The sequence below is a fragment of the Zootermopsis nevadensis genome, unplaced genomic scaffold (genome assembly GCF_977971745.1).
Source record: "Zootermopsis nevadensis isolate Lab colony 2312 unplaced genomic scaffold, Znev_1.0 Znev_ptg000029l, whole genome shotgun sequence".
Taxonomy (NCBI): domain Eukaryota; kingdom Metazoa; phylum Arthropoda; class Insecta; order Blattodea; family Termopsidae; genus Zootermopsis; species Zootermopsis nevadensis.
In genome coordinates, this window is record NW_028259161.1 from 1,110,354 (window position 1) to 1,125,999 (window position 15,646).

General features: G+C 40.4%; 1 protein-coding gene across 27 annotated transcripts in view; it reads left to right on the top strand.

Moving 5' to 3' along the window:
- Positions 1 to 15,646, top strand: part of LOC110837355 (uncharacterized) — a 75,709-nt gene that overhangs the window by 35,163 nt on the left and 24,900 nt on the right. For 23 of the 27 annotated variants that reach the window (XR_015537733.1, XM_087358300.1, XM_087358286.1 and 20 more), the window contains 4 exons: positions 3,351 to 3,444; positions 6,344 to 6,578; positions 7,621 to 7,849; positions 13,371 to 13,464. Coding sequence is in view for 2 of the 27 variants with exons in the window: in XM_087358304.1 (XP_087214430.1) it covers positions 3,351 to 3,444; positions 6,344 to 6,578; positions 7,621 to 7,656 (365 nt within the window). In the remaining 25 variants the exon portion in view is untranslated. Of the gene's footprint in view, positions 1 to 3,350; positions 3,445 to 6,343; positions 6,579 to 7,620; positions 7,850 to 8,672; positions 8,815 to 13,370; positions 13,465 to 15,646 lie in introns of those variants that run through there. The other 4 variants (XM_087358283.1, XM_087358302.1, XM_087358291.1 and 1 more) reach the window with 3 other exon arrangements.

Genomic DNA, 15,646 nt, shown 5'->3' on the forward strand with positions numbered 1-15,646 from the left:
AGCCACTTGTTCTCCCCCGTTGGTGGTGCTTGTGATGCAGCCACTTGTGCTCCCCCGCTGCTGCTGCCGTTGCTGCTACCTACAAGAGATCTGAATTAATTGTTTGAGGAACAGCAGTCATCCTAATCAACCCCCTCCCCTTGCATTATTAATTTAGCACGGTGACATAATTTTAATCTAATCTCATCCCTCTCTATCCTATTGAGGATTTGTTACAGTGATGAGAGAATTTGATTTCTTCTTCTCAAGCTCTACAGTCCACTGTGAACTTTGGCTTCCTACACAATTCCTCCCCAGGCATGACGATCCTTAGCTACAGTGTGCCAGTTTTTAATTCCCATAATTTTCAAATCTATTTCATCTTTCCACTTTTTACGTGGCCTGCCTCTCTTTCTTACTCCTTCCATATTTGTTGACATAATATATTTTTTGGCATTTGTTCATTCTCCATTCTTACAATGTTCCTGTACCATCTCAGTCTGAAAGATTTGATAACTTTTACAATATCTTCACCTTCTAATATATACTCTATCTCCTTATTCATTTTTATTCTCCGGTTTTCTCCTTCCTTTGTGTGGCCATCAGTTTTCCTAATAAATTTTATTTTGATTATTCTAAGGGCTTTCATTTCATCAGCCGTCATTGTCCAAGTTTGTGACCCATAGCTCAAGATAGGATATTCATTTTTGTCTTTCTTGACAGAAGTTTAGATCTAAAAAGTATAATATGTGCATAATATGCACAGTTTGCTAACATGATTTTATTATGGATGTCTTCCTTCAATTTATTGTCATTATTTATTACTGAACCCGAATATGTAAAAAAATATGAACGCCTTAAGTATTAATATCAGCTATTGGAAGATTCTGAAGATCTCTTCCTGCTAATAATGTGAACATTTTCAAATATTCAATTTTCTCTTCATTTATTTCTAATCCCATTTTCTTTCCTTCGCCTTCTAATGCAACTGCCCTTTCTTTCAGTCGTGGTATATTTCTTGCAGTTAGTACAATGTCATCAGCATAGGCACATATTTGTTTGGATTTGTATACAATATTTCCTTTTTCAACAGTTCCTTCTAAGACTATATTTAGTGCTATATTAAATAGTGTTGCTGATGGTGCATCACCCTCTCTTACACCGACCATTGTATTAAATGGCCTACTACTTTTACTGTTGTCTTAACTTTCGATGTGTTACCTTGTAAACTCATTTTCACTAGTCTTATTTTCTTTTCTTGTATACCATAATGTTCTAAGGCTGTAAGCAGTTGATTTCTATGTATTCTATCAAAAGCTTGTCTAATGTCAATAAATATAATGTGTAAATTCGTATTATATTCATAGCTCTTTTCCATCGTCTGTCTCATTACAAATATGTGATCAATAGTACTGCTGTCATGTCTGAATCCACATTGGTAGTTGCCTATTGTCTCTTGAATATATACACTAAGTCTTAAGAGTATAATATTTGTTAAGATATTGTATGTTACATTTGAATGGGTAATCCCTCTGTAATTACTACATTACATTTTATCTTCTTTTTTAAAAATTGGACATATAAGACCTTCTTTCCATTCTGATAGCATTCTTTCTTTCTTTTTTCTTTTTTTCCCCCATATCATATTTATTAACTAATGTATTCTTGCTAACAGAACTTGGCTTCCTTGTTCTATTAATTCTGCAGTAATAGAGTCCTTCCCCGGAGGCTTCTTATTTTACAATTATATTATTCATTCCTACTTTTACTTAATACATGTTGGTTTATTCAACAAAGGGCTGAGCTGTTATTTCTAATCCCATTTTCTTTCCTTCGCCTTCTAATGCAACTGCCCTTTCTTTCAGTCGTGGTATACTTCTTGCAGTTAGTACAATGTCATCAGCATAGGCACATATTTGTTTGGATTTGTATACAATATTTCCTTTTTCAACAGTTCCTTCTAAGACTATATTTAGTGCTATATTAAATAGTGTTGCTGATGGTGCATCACCCTCTCTTACACCGACCATTGTATTAAATGGCCTACTACTTTTACTGTTGTCTTAACTTTCGATGTGTTACCTTGTAAACTCATTTTCACTAGTCTTATTTTCTTTTCTTGTATACCATAATGTTCTAAGGCTGTAAGCAGTTGATTTCTATGTATTCTATCAAAAGCTTGTGTAATGTCAATAAATATAATGTGTAAATTCGTATTATATTCATAGCACTTTTCCATCGTCTGTCTCATTACAAATATTAGATCAATAGTACTGCTGTCATGTCTGAATCCACATTGGTAGTTGCCTATTGTCTCTTGAATATATACACTAAGTCTTAAGAGTATAATATTTGTTAAGATTTTGTATGTAACATTTGAATGGGTAATCCCTCTGTAATTACTACATTACATTTTATCTCTTTTTTTAAAAATTGGACATGTAAGACCTTCTTTCCATTCTGATGGCATTCTTTCTTTCTTTTTTCCCCCCATATCATATTTATTAACTAATGTATTCTTGCTAACAGAACTTGGCTTCCTTGTTCTATTAATTCTGCAGTAATAGAGTCCTTCCCCGGAGCCTTGTTATTTTACAATTATATTATTCATTCCTACTTTTACTTAATACATGTTGGTTTATTCAACAAAGGGCTGAGCTGTTAAATATTTACTATCTCTATTATTTATTTCAGTACTCTCATCTTATTTATTTTAGAGCTCTTCAAAATACTCAGCCCATCTATCTAAAATTTCCTTTTCACCTCCTATTAATTTACCTTGCTTATCCTTACATGCATTGAGTTTTGGTTGATTGCCTATTTTTATATTTAAAATTTACCTATAAAAATTTTCTATTTTAATTTTGAGAATTGAGTTGTTCTATTGTTTGTAATTGTTCTTTCCTCATTTCTCTTTTCTTCTTCCTACATATTGTATTGGCTTCCCTTCTGTAGTTGTTATATATTTCACAGTTTGATCTTGTTTGATGTTGTAACATTATTTTTCTAGCTTCATTTTTCTATCATTGCCAAACCAATCTGCATTTCTTCCTTGTTTCTCTATTCCTATAATGTCAGTTGCAGATTGTTTGATTTTATTCCATTCTAGTTCCACATTTTCTTCCTCATCATTTTCATTGTCCAAGACAACACGCTGTGATTAAGAGAATTGATATGTGTCGATATATTCCAGTATTTGGCCGGAAGGATAGGAGTCTGACAGTGTTTTATGTGGTTATCTCCGGTCTCCTCGGTAACTCCCATCTGTAAATAAAAGATTCGAACGCTTGTTAGGAACATAACCACTAGGCACGTGAGAACCACATGCAATCACAGTCACACGATAAGTTTCTTTCTTCTTCTCTTTCCAGTGGTCTTCTTGCTGCCGATATTGACACAAATCTCACGGAAGGTGCTGCAAAAGATAATCAGGAAAGACTTAAGATCTACAGTTGAAATTCAGCGGTAAGTGTCGCAGTACTTCTTCACTTCTCCCTCCTCTTCGTTTGTTTCTTCTTCTTCTCCTTCCTCCTCTTTTCCTTCTTATCTTCTTCCTCCTCCTACTCCTCCTTCTTCTTCATTTGTTCAGTCCTCAGTTCTAATTCTTCTTGAAACTAATAATTTCATAATCAGTGTCGTAATTCATTCTTATGTGCTGCTTTTGTTTAGCTGTGTTCTTGGCGTCCATCACACTCTAAGTACATGATCTCAAGGCACTTAATAGCCTGACACACACCCAGACAGACAGTGATGAATGGGACTGTGATCTTTTGTGAATCGTGAGTGAAAGCGGTAGATGACTGGCAGTATGCCACATTGTGCTAATACAGTTTAATTGAGTAATTGAAGAGCTGTGGCGTATGCTTGCAACAGTGAAGAAAGTGTTTATTCTCACCACATTGACGCAGTTGTTCATGATTTGTGGCAGGAATGGGACGTGCTCCTGTCTAGCCACTGGCTGGGAGAGTATTCGGGAATACCACAGTGAAGTGGTCAGATAAATCTCGAGTCATGTTACGGATAAGGAAGAAGTTGAATATCAAGATTCCTTTACTTCCACTTTCATCGAAAAGTCTCTGGTAAGACTGGACAATATGTGCAGCTGGCACTGCAGAGCAAACTTGCTAACGAATTGAGGGCCCACAACAATGCTGTCTCAGGTTGGAGGTTCAGGAAAGTGTTGTTTACGGCTGATTAATGATTAATAGAATGAAACATGTGGCTACAGCTAAGCTGTACCCCACGGTAGTTAATTGAAGACTGCCGATCACGGGGAAATACGATGGCAATGGGATTTCTGGTCGCAGACGCAATCTAGTTACTGTGCAACTGGCTACCAACTAACATCAATCTACGTCACAAACCAAACTACCAACTAATATCTACAAGAGCACTAACCATCATTACTCAACCATAACTACAAACCCACAATCACTACCATCAGCGCTATGAATCGCTCTACTTGATACAATCAATACACTACTTGTGAGACCAGAAATCTCATTGAGCAGTTTTGCACGTAAGAGTGAAATTAAATGTAGTCCGGCACTAGCGATGTCTGTGAAGGCGTATGCATCAAATTATGTAATGTCCCTGTCTTTTCGGTTTCACCCCGCAGTGAGCGAAATCATTTAGGCTATTCATAATATCTCGTATATGCAATTGATGGACCTAATTTTGGTCACGTTTATGATAGTGGATGAGAAATTGCTAAGATTTAGGTGCCAGAGGGTATCATTGGTGGCATAGTAACTTAGGAAACGAGACTGAGAGGGAGAGTCATGTGAAATGTGTAATACCGCATTGTGGGCGTAATGTCTCACCAAACAAAAAAATTATCAGTTCTGTTTGGAAGAGTAGAGAAAGTCAACCTAGAAGAAGAATAAGCAGCAGGTAGTGGCCATCACTATTCTACTGAAATAAAGTTGTAGCTGCCCTTGTTACCTGCGTTGGATTTGCCAGATATCTCGTGTTTAAGAGAAGGTAATGGATGTACAGAACTTGCCTGAGTCGGCATGTCACGCGACATCTTGGAAATGAGATTGAGAACAGTCTCAAAGTTCTGAGTTCGCCAACTGAAGCAACGCATTGTTCGGGAGGGTCGGGCAAGTGGGAGATATACCCGATGAACCCTTTCCCTCAAGCGGCCAATAAACGATGCCCGCGTGCAGTGTCTCCTGACAAGGTATTCAAGAGGACATTGGGAGCTGAATGCCATGACTTGACTTAGGAGGAGTGCGTGGGCAAAAATAGCGTGACAGGGAAATTGTGACCGCTGCCACTCAGCAAATGTTCTGTTGCGTGATTGGGTTATGGGAGTGTTGAAGCATGGGACATGAACACAGACACACACACACACACACACACAATACAGTCTTCTGACACGTTCTCTCTTCAGTATTGTCGACAAATTTCTTGTGATCTCTCCTATTCTGTCATCTCTCCACTTGTACGTTAAATACTCTCCTCTGTTTTAGTCTGTCTGCTTCCATCTTCTCCTCTCTGCAGCATCTATGTGATATTCTGTCTCTTCACGTGTCCTCCTCTGTCTTCTGTAAAAGACGTCACACGTCACGTCTCATCTTCTGTTGAATCTGTCTCCTGCCACCTGTGCAGTCACCTCTGTTACGCGTCCTGTATTCTCTCCTCTTCCAAGTTCCATCTTGTGCCTTATCCTGTCCTATCCCTGCTCTCTTCTTTCTTCTCCCTCCTGTTCTCTCTCACCTTGCCTCTCCTTTCCTCCTCTGTTCTGTTCCCTGATTCTGCCTTGAGTCCACTTGCATCTTCTCTTCTCATTTCTTGAGTTCTCTCATATTAAGACTTCATTGCTTTCTTCATGTGTTGTCCGTTGTCTCCTACTATTTGCTGCCCCTGTCGTCTTTGCTCATGACCCAGGGGGTAACTCAGTCACTTTTGTGACTTTGTTATGGACTGGACGACCAGGGGGTTCAATCCCAGACAGGGCAGAGGATTCCTCCTCTAGCCCCTGCGTCCAGGCTGTCTCTGGGTCCCACCCGTCCCCACAAGCACTTGCATGGCGTATAGTGGGACAGCTTCATTTATGTTCTCTCCTCTTCTCTTTTCTCTTCCCGTCCATTCGCTGCACTGTTCCTTATGCTTCTGTTTTTCTCTTCCTAATTTCTAATTTCTCTTCTCCTCTCTGTACCCTTCTCTTCCATCTTGTTTTCTCCAGTGTTTTCTTCTTCTTCCCCTTTTCTCTTCTTATTTCTTCTTCTCCTCCTCCATTCTCTCTCCTCTTTCTGGTCTTGTCTTGTTTTTTAAGGTGTGGGGAGACTTGAAATCCTTTCAGACTCATTTCCACTTCTGGTGAAGTGACCACTGTTTCTGTCTCTCGTTCTTCCAGGAAATGGAGCATTCTTCATTCCTACTTGCAGTTGAGCCATTTCGTGTGGAGTGTGGATACTGACTTCACCATTCTAGTTTTGCCGCGTTCCAGGGTTCCCTGTTGGACAATACCGTGTTGCACCAAGCGGGACAACCCCTTACTTGCGTTGCCCGCCCCCCACGACGAGGACGTACTAGAATGGACTTGGGGGGCAGCAGATTTTGCCTCTAGTTGTCCTTCACACAGACAGCAAGTAATCATCTTTCAGATTATGTTATTTCAGGAATTTACTGTTACTTCACATTTTTTGCTTGATTCGGTTTGTGGATGCACACGTGCACCAGTGTCCTGTTTAGCCAATGAAGGATGCCTCTTCACATGAAAACATTTCAAGTTGAACTAGGAGCCCGTTGCAGACCTAACTGATTTTACGTGCCAGCTATATGAAAGAAAATCCACGAAGAAGAAGTTTGCAACTTCCAGATTTTCAGAAATGCATAGACAGCCTGCATTGTGATGGAAACAATCTGTGAAGTGGGCCTATGCGTTTTCGTGGACATTAACTGATGCATCATTCATTGTTACACCCCCTCGCCACGGTGAGGCACAGGACATTGAGGGGGGGATATGAATTCCTCGTCCGTCTTCAGGAACAGAGGATTCCATATCCGAAATAAAGGGCACATGTTGGAACCCCTCCCAATGCCGATACTGCTCTAACGTGCTTCAACCGAGAGTCGACTCATTGCCTCTAGGGCCTGAGTCGGAATGACGGTCTGAGCTCATGAAGAACAATAAGAGCATCTTTTGGAATACCAGTCCACGTCTCTTCATTTCACCACATCCTTCCCATCAGTTCTCCAGATAGGGATGTTTAGCTATGTGCAATTAAGTTCCTAAGGATATATGTTCTCCCTCCCTCTGCCCCCCCCACACCCCCACCTTGGCCCCTGGGAATCCTGTCTTGAGTCGACTCTCCGGAAGCCTGTGCAGTTGATGTGAAATAATAGGAGAGCCTTTCATGAATAAGGAGAGTAAAATCCTGCCTCCGCAATCACTGTTCAGTTGCATCCTTGGGACTTCTCAGTATGCATTTGTTGGCACATCCTTTGTGCATTCCTGTACCTCTTCGCAGCTTCCTCTCCTGCCAATGTCTGACCCCCCTCACCCCGTGATTTAACTAACATATAGAAACGAGCAGCAGATTTTGCTAACGGCCATGTAGATTCTGGTCCTTATTTTACTAAAACATGATGCATTTTTGTTTTCCTTTCTCTAAGGTTACGCTGTCTTAGTTTCAGGTGTCCTCAAATCTAAGGAGTCAACACTAGACCCACGTCTGTGTACTGAGAGAACTGTGCGGACGGGACCTGCGCTTGTTTTGAGACTTGGGGACTGCGATCGCTGGCAATGGACACACGTAAATTTACAGATCTTTTGGTGTTAGAGTTTGCCGGCCATGCATCATGCATGCAAGACAGACAGACAGAATGAGGAAGAAGGAGGAACCCCGAAGCACATGAAGTGAGTAGAATTAGGTATTGTGTTGGTTTGTTAGTGCTGATAGATTATAAGTGACCTGTTAATCTGTACGTGTGTGTTGCCAGTTGTGTTTGTACACATAGTTTTCATTGCTTAAACATGCCGGGAGCTGTTACTAGCCCAATATCATAACATCCTGTACCTTGTTAAGTTACGCGAACACTTCATCAGAAATCAACAAGTACTAAGCTCAGTGCCACGTTGTCCTGTTGGAAATCGTGGCATGCTTCCAAGGACCGTATACAATGTAACGAACCTGCATTTTTTACACGAGTGTCTAGACAGTCGCTTTTTGACTGCATCCACGATCATTATGGACGAAATTTGAGGAACGATAGTACATTCTTTTAACTGATACGCATTCTGGAGTGTCGCGGATTTGTAGCCGTGTCGTAAACCAAAGCTTTGTACTCTGAAAGCTGGCAATTAAGCCAGAACATCCATCCACATAGGTCTATGATAAATATAAATGGAGAGCCAAGCTTCATATACCTCAAAGAAATCTACCCTAATATTTTGAGGGACATCAGTCAGCCTAATCCTTCCCTTGGATTATACAATTAGCATAGTAACAATATTAATCTAGTCTCTTCCTTCTCTAACCTATTGAGAATATGTTACAGTGATAAGAGAATTTGATTTGTGTCGATATATTCCAGTATTTGGCCGACAGCGTAGGACTCTGACTATGTTTTATGAAGATTTCTGTTTTCCGGGTTGTTGCGCCAAGTAGAATGGTAGATGTTTACCAATGTTTCAGAGGGGGAAGCGGTGCTCTCTGGAATGCTTCCGGAGTCCTCGAAGAGCGTGAATGAGGGTCTTCCATTACCGGCTCATGTGAAGTCCATCTTCCCTGTTGAAGTTATCGGGATGTAATTGAATCTCGATGGCTTCCCTGATTATCTGATTTATGTGGTTGTCACCAGTCTCCTCCACAGCACTGATCTGTAAATGAAAGATTCAAATGCTTGTTAAGAATATAACCATTAGGAACATGAGAAACGCACGCAATCACAGTCACAGAACAAGTTTATTTCTTCATCTGCTTCCATTGATCTTCATTCTGCCACTCTCACACAAATCTCACAGGAAGAACTGCAGAAGATAATCTCGGAACACTTGAAATCTAGAGTTGAAACAAGTCAGTAAAAATCGCAGTACTTCTTCACTTCTCCGTTGTCTTCCTTTCCTTCTTCTTCGTCTTCCTCCCCTTTTCCTTCTACTTCTTACTCTTCTGCTGCTGCCACTCGTGCTCCCCCAATGGTGGTGTTTTTGCTGCAGCGACTTGTGCTGCCCCGCTGGTGGTGCTTCTGCTGGAGCCACTTATGTTCCCCTACTCGTGCTGCGTGTGTTTCAGCCACTTGTTCTCCCCCACTGGTGGTGCTTGTGATGCAGCCACTTGTTCTCTCCCGCTGGTGGTGATTTTGCTGCAGCGACTTGTGCTGCCCCGCTGGTGGTGCTTCTGCTGGAGCCACTTATGCTCCCCTACTCGTGCTGTGTGTGTTTCAGCCACTTGTTCTCCCCCGCTGGTGGTGTTTGTGATGCAGTGACTTGTTTGCCCCCGCTGGCGGTGCTTGTGATGCAGCCACTTGTTTGCCCCCGCTGGTGGTGCTTGTGTTGCAGCCACTTGTTTGCCCCCGCTGGTGGTCCTTGTGATGCAGTCACTTGTTCTCCCCCGCTGGTGGTGCCTGTGATGCAGCCACTTGTTTGCCCCCGCTGGCGGTGCTTGTGATGCAGCCACTTGTTCTCCCCCGCTGGTGGTGCCTGTGATGCAGCCACTTGTTCTCCCCCGCTGGTGGTGCTTGTGATGCAGCCACTTGTTTGCCCCCGCTGGCGGTGCTTGTGATGCAGCCACTTGTTCTCCCCCGCTGGTGGTGCTTGTGATGCAGCCACTTGTTCTCCCCCGCTGGTGGTGCTTGTGATGCAGCCACTTGTTCTCCCCCGTTGGTGGTGCTTGTAATGCAGCCACTTGTTTGCCCCCGTTGGTGGTGCTTGTGATGCAGCCACTTGTTTGCCCCCGCTGGTGGTGCTTGTGATGCAGCCACTTGTTTGCCCCCGCTGGCGGTGCTTGTGATGCAGCCACTTGTTCTCCCCCGCTGGCGGTGCTTGTGTTGCAGCCACTTGTTCGCCCCCGCTGGTGGTGCTTGTGATGCAGCCACTTGTTCTCCCCCGTTGGTGGTGCTTGTGATGCAGCCACTTGTGCTCCCCCGCTGCTGCTGCCGTTGCTGCTACCTACAAGAGATCTGAATTAATTGTTTGAGGAACAGCAGTCATCCTAATCAACCCCCTCCCCTTGCATTATTAATTTAGCACGGTGACATAATTTTAATCTAATCTCATCCCTCTCTATCCTATTGAGGATTTGTTACAGTGATGAGAGAATTTGATTTCTTCTTCTCAAGCTCTACAGTCCACTGTGAACTTTGGCTTCCTACACAATTCCTCCCCAGGCATGACGATCCTTAGCTACAGTGTGCCAGTTTTTAATTCCCATAATTTTCAAATCTATTTCATCTTTCCACTTTTTACGTGGCCTGCCTCTCTTTCTTACTCCTTCCATATTTGTTGACATAATATATTTTTTGGCATTTGTTCATTCTCCATTCTTACAATGTTCCTGTACCATCTCAGTCTGAAAGATTTGATAACTTTTACAATATCTTCACCTTCTAATATATACTCTATCTCCTGATTCATTTTTATTCTCCGGTTTTCTCCTTCCTTTGTGTGGCCATCAGTTTTCCTAATAAATTTTATTTTGATTATTCTAAGGGCTTTCATTTCATCAGCCGTCATTGTCCAAGTTTGTGACCCATAGCTCAAGATAGGATATTCATTTTTGTCTTTCTTGACAGAAGTTTAGATCTAAAAAGTATAATATGTGCATAATATGCACAGTTTGCTAACATGATTTTATTATGGATGTCTTCCTTCAATTTATTGTCATTATTTATTACTGAACCCGAATATGTAAAAAAATATGAACGCCTTAAGTATTAATATCAGCTATTGGAAGATTCTGAAGATCTCTTCCTGCTAATAATGTGAACATTTTCAAATATTCAATTTTCTCTTCATTTATTTCTAATCCCATTTTCTTTCCTTCGCCTTCTAATGCAACTGCCCTTTCTTTCAGTCGTGGTATATTTCTTGCAGTTAGTACAATGTCATCAGCATAGGCACATATTTGTTTGGATTTGTATACAATATTTCCTTTTTCAACAGTTCCTTCTAAGACTATATTTAGTGCTATATTAAATAGTGTTGCTGATGGTGCATCACCCTCTCTTACACCGACCATTGTATTAAATGGCCTACTACTTTTACTGTTGTCTTAACTTTCGATGTGTTACCTTGTAAACTCATTTTCACTAGTCTTATTTTCTTTTCTTGTATACCATAATGTTCTAAGGCTGTAAGCAGTTGATTTCTATGTATTCTATCAAAAGCTTGTCTAATGTCAATAAATATAATGTGTAAATTCGTATTATATTCATAGCTCTTTTCCATCGTCTGTCTCATTACAAATATGTGATCAATAGTACTGCTGTCATGTCTGAATCCACATTGGTAGTTGCCTATTGTCTCTTGAATATATACACTAAGTCTTAAGAGTATAATATTTGTTAAGATATTGTATGTTACATTTGAATGGGTAATCCCTCTGTAATTACTACATTACATTTTATCTTCTTTTTTAAAAATTGGACATATAAGACCTTCTTTCCATTCTGATAGCATTCTTTCTTTCTTTTTTCTTTTTTTCCCCCATATCATATTTATTAACTAATGTATTCTTGCTAACAGAACTTGGCTTCCTTGTTCTATTAATTCTGCAGTAATAGAGTCCTTCCCCGGAGGCTTCTTATTTTACAATTATATTATTCATTCCTACTTTTACTTAATACATGTTGGTTTATTCAACAAAGGGCTGAGCTGTTATTTCTAATCCCATTTTCTTTCCTTCGCCTTCTAATGCAACTGCCCTTTCTTTCAGTCGTGGTATACTTCTTGCAGTTAGTACAATGTCATCAGCATAGGCACATATTTGTTTGGATTTGTATACAATATTTCCTTTTTCAACAGTTCCTTCTAAGACTATATTTAGTGCTATATTAAATAGTGTTGCTGATGGTGCATCACCCTCTCTTACACCGACCATTGTATTAAATGGCCTACTACTTTTACTGTTGTCTTAACTTTCGATGTGTTACCTTGTAAACTCATTTTCACTAGTCTTATTTTCTTTTCTTGTATACCATAATGTTCTAAGGCTGTAAGCAGTTGATTTCTATGTATTCTATCAAAAGCTTGTGTAATGTCAATAAATATAATGTGTAAATTCGTATTATATTCATAGCACTTTTCCATCGTCTGTCTCATTACAAATATTAGATCAATAGTACTGCTGTCATGTCTGAATCCACATTGGTAGTTGCCTATTGTCTCTTGAATATATACACTAAGTCTTAAGAGTATAATATTTGTTAAGATTTTGTATGTAACATTTGAATGGGTAATCCCTCTGTAATTACTACATTACATTTTATCTCTTTTTTTAAAAATTGGACATGTAAGACCTTCTTTCCATTCTGATGGCATTCTTTCTTTCTTTTTTCCCCCCATATCATATTTATTAACTAATGTATTCTTGCTAACAGAACTTGGCTTCCTTGTTCTATTAATTCTGCAGTAATAGAGTCCTTCCCCGGAGCCTTGTTATTTTACAATTATATTATTCATTCCTACTTTTACTTAATACATGTTGGTTTATTCAACAAAGGGCTGAGCTGTTAAATATTTACTATCTCTATTATTTATTTCAGTACTCTCATCTTATTTATTTTAGAGCTCTTCAAAATACTCAGCCCATCTATCTAAAATTTCCTTTTCACCTCCTATTAATTTACCTTGCTTATCCTTACATGCATTGAGTTTTGGTTGATTGCCTATTTTTATATTTAAAATTTACCTATAAAAATTTTCTATTTTAATTTTGAGAATTGAGTTGTTCTATTGTTTGTAATTGTTCTTTCCTCATTTCTCTTTTCTTCTTCCTACATATTGTATTGGCTTCCCTTCTGTAGTTGTTATATATTTCACAGTTTGATCTTGTTTGATGTTGTAACATTATTTTTCTAGCTTCATTTTTCTATCATTGCCAAACCAATCTGCATTTCTTCCTTGTTTCTCTATTCCTATAATGTCAGTTGCAGATTGTTTGATTTTATTCCATTCTAGTTCCACATTTTCTTCCTCATCATTTTCATTGTCCAAGACAACACGCTGTGATTAAGAGAATTGATATGTGTCGATATATTCCAGTATTTGGCCGGAAGGATAGGAGTCTGACAGTGTTTTATGTGGTTATCTCCGGTCTCCTCGGTAACTCCCATCTGTAAATAAAAGATTCGAACGCTTGTTAGGAACATAACCACTAGGCACGTGAGAACCACATGCAATCACAGTCACACGATAAGTTTCTTTCTTCTTCTCTTTCCAGTGGTCTTCTTGCTGCCGATATTGACACAAATCTCACGGAAGGTGCTGCAAAAGATAATCAGGAAAGACTTAAGATCTACAGTTGAAATTCAGCGGTAAGTGTCGCAGTACTTCTTCACTTCTCCCTCCTCTTCGTTTGTTTCTTCTTCTTCTCCTTCCTCCTCTTTTCCTTCTTATCTTCTTCCTCCTCCTACTCCTCCTTCTTCTTCATTTGTTCAGTCCTCAGTTCTAATTCTTCTTGAAACTAATAATTTCATAATCAGTGTCGTAATTCATTCTTATGTGCTGCTTTTGTTTAGCTGTGTTCTTGGCGTCCATCACACTCTAAGTACATGATCTCAAGGCACTTAATAGCCTGACACACACCCAGACAGACAGTGATGAATGGGACTGTGATCTTTTGTGAATCGTGAGTGAAAGCGGTAGATGACTGGCAGTATGCCACATTGTGCTAATACAGTTTAATTGAGTAATTGAAGAGCTGTGGCGTATGCTTGCAACAGTGAAGAAAGTGTTTATTCTCACCACATTGATGCAGTTGTTCATGATTTGTGGCAGGAATGGGACGTGCTCCTGTCTAGCCACTGGCTGGGAGAGTATTCGGGAATACCACAGTGAAGTGGTCAGATAAATCTCGAGTCATGTTACGGATAAGGAAGAAGTTGAATATCAAGATTCCTTTACTTCCACTTTCATCGAAAAGTCTCTGGTAAGACTGGACAATATGTGCAGCTGGCACTGCAGAGCAAACTTGCTAACGAATTGAGGGCCCACAACAATGCTGTCTCAGGTTGGAGGTTCAGGAAAGTGTTGTTTACGGCTGATTAATGATTAATAGAATGAAACATGTGGCTACAGCTAAGCTGTACCCCACGGTAGTTAATTGAAGACTGCCGATCACGGGGAAATACGATGGCAATGGGATTTCTGGTCGCAGACGCAATCTAGTTACTGTGCAACTGGCTACCAACTAACATCAATCTACGTCACAAACCAAACTACCAACTAATATCTACAAGAGCACTAACCATCATTACTCAACCATAACTACAAACCCACAATCACTACCATCAGCGCTATGAATCGCTCTACTTGATACAATCAATACACTACTTGTGAGACCAGAAATCTCATTGAGCAGTTTTGCACGTAAGAGTGAAATTAAATGTAGTCCGGCACTAGCGATGTCTGTGAAGGCGTATGCATCAAATTATGTAATGTCCCTGTCTTTTCGGTTTCACCCCGCAGTGAGCGAAATCATTTAGGCTATTCATAATATCTCGTATATGCAATTGATGGACCTAATTTTGGTCACGTTTATGATAGTGGATGAGAAATTGCTAAGATTTAGGTGCCAGAGGGTATCATTGGTGGCATAGTAACTTAGGAAACGAGACTGAGAGGGAGAGTCATGTGAAATGTGTAATACCGCATTGTGGGCGTAATGTCTCACCAAACAAAAAAATTATCAGTTCTGTTTGGAAGAGTAGAGAAAGTCAACCTAGAAGAAGAATAAGCAGCAGGTAGTGGCCATCACTATTCTACTGAAATAAAGTTGTAGCTGCCCTTGTTACCTGCGTTGGATTTGCCAGATATCTCGTGTTTAAGAGAAGGTAATGGATGTACAGAACTTGCCTGAGTCGGCATGTCACGCGACATCTTGGAAATGAGATTGAGAACAGTCTCAAAGTTCTGAGTTCGCCAACTGAAGCAACGCATTGTTCGGGAGGGTCGGGCAAGTGGGAGATATACCCGATGAACCCTTTCCCTCAAGCGGCCAATAAACGATGCCCGCGTGCAGTGTCTCCTGACAAGGTATTCAAGAGGACATTGGGAGCTGAATGCCATGACTTGACTTAGGAGGAGTGCGTGGGCAAAAATAGCGTGACAGGGAAATTGTGACCGCTGCCACTCAGCAAATGTTCTGTTGCGTGATTGGGTTATGGGAGTGTTGAAGCATGGGACATGAACACAGACACACACACACACACACACACAATACAGTCTTCTGACACGTTCTCTCTTCAGTATTGTCGACAAATTTCTTGTGATCTCTCCTATTCTGTCATCTCTCCACTTGTACGTTAAATACTCTCCTCTGTTTTAGTCTGTCTGCTTCCATCTTCTCCTCTCTGCAGCATCTATGTGATATTCTGTCTCTTCACGTGTCCTCCTCTGTCTTCTGTAAAAGACGTCACACGTCACGTCTCATCTTCTGTTGAATCTGTCTCCTGCCACCTGTGCAGTCACCTCTGTTACGCGTCCTGTATTCTCTCC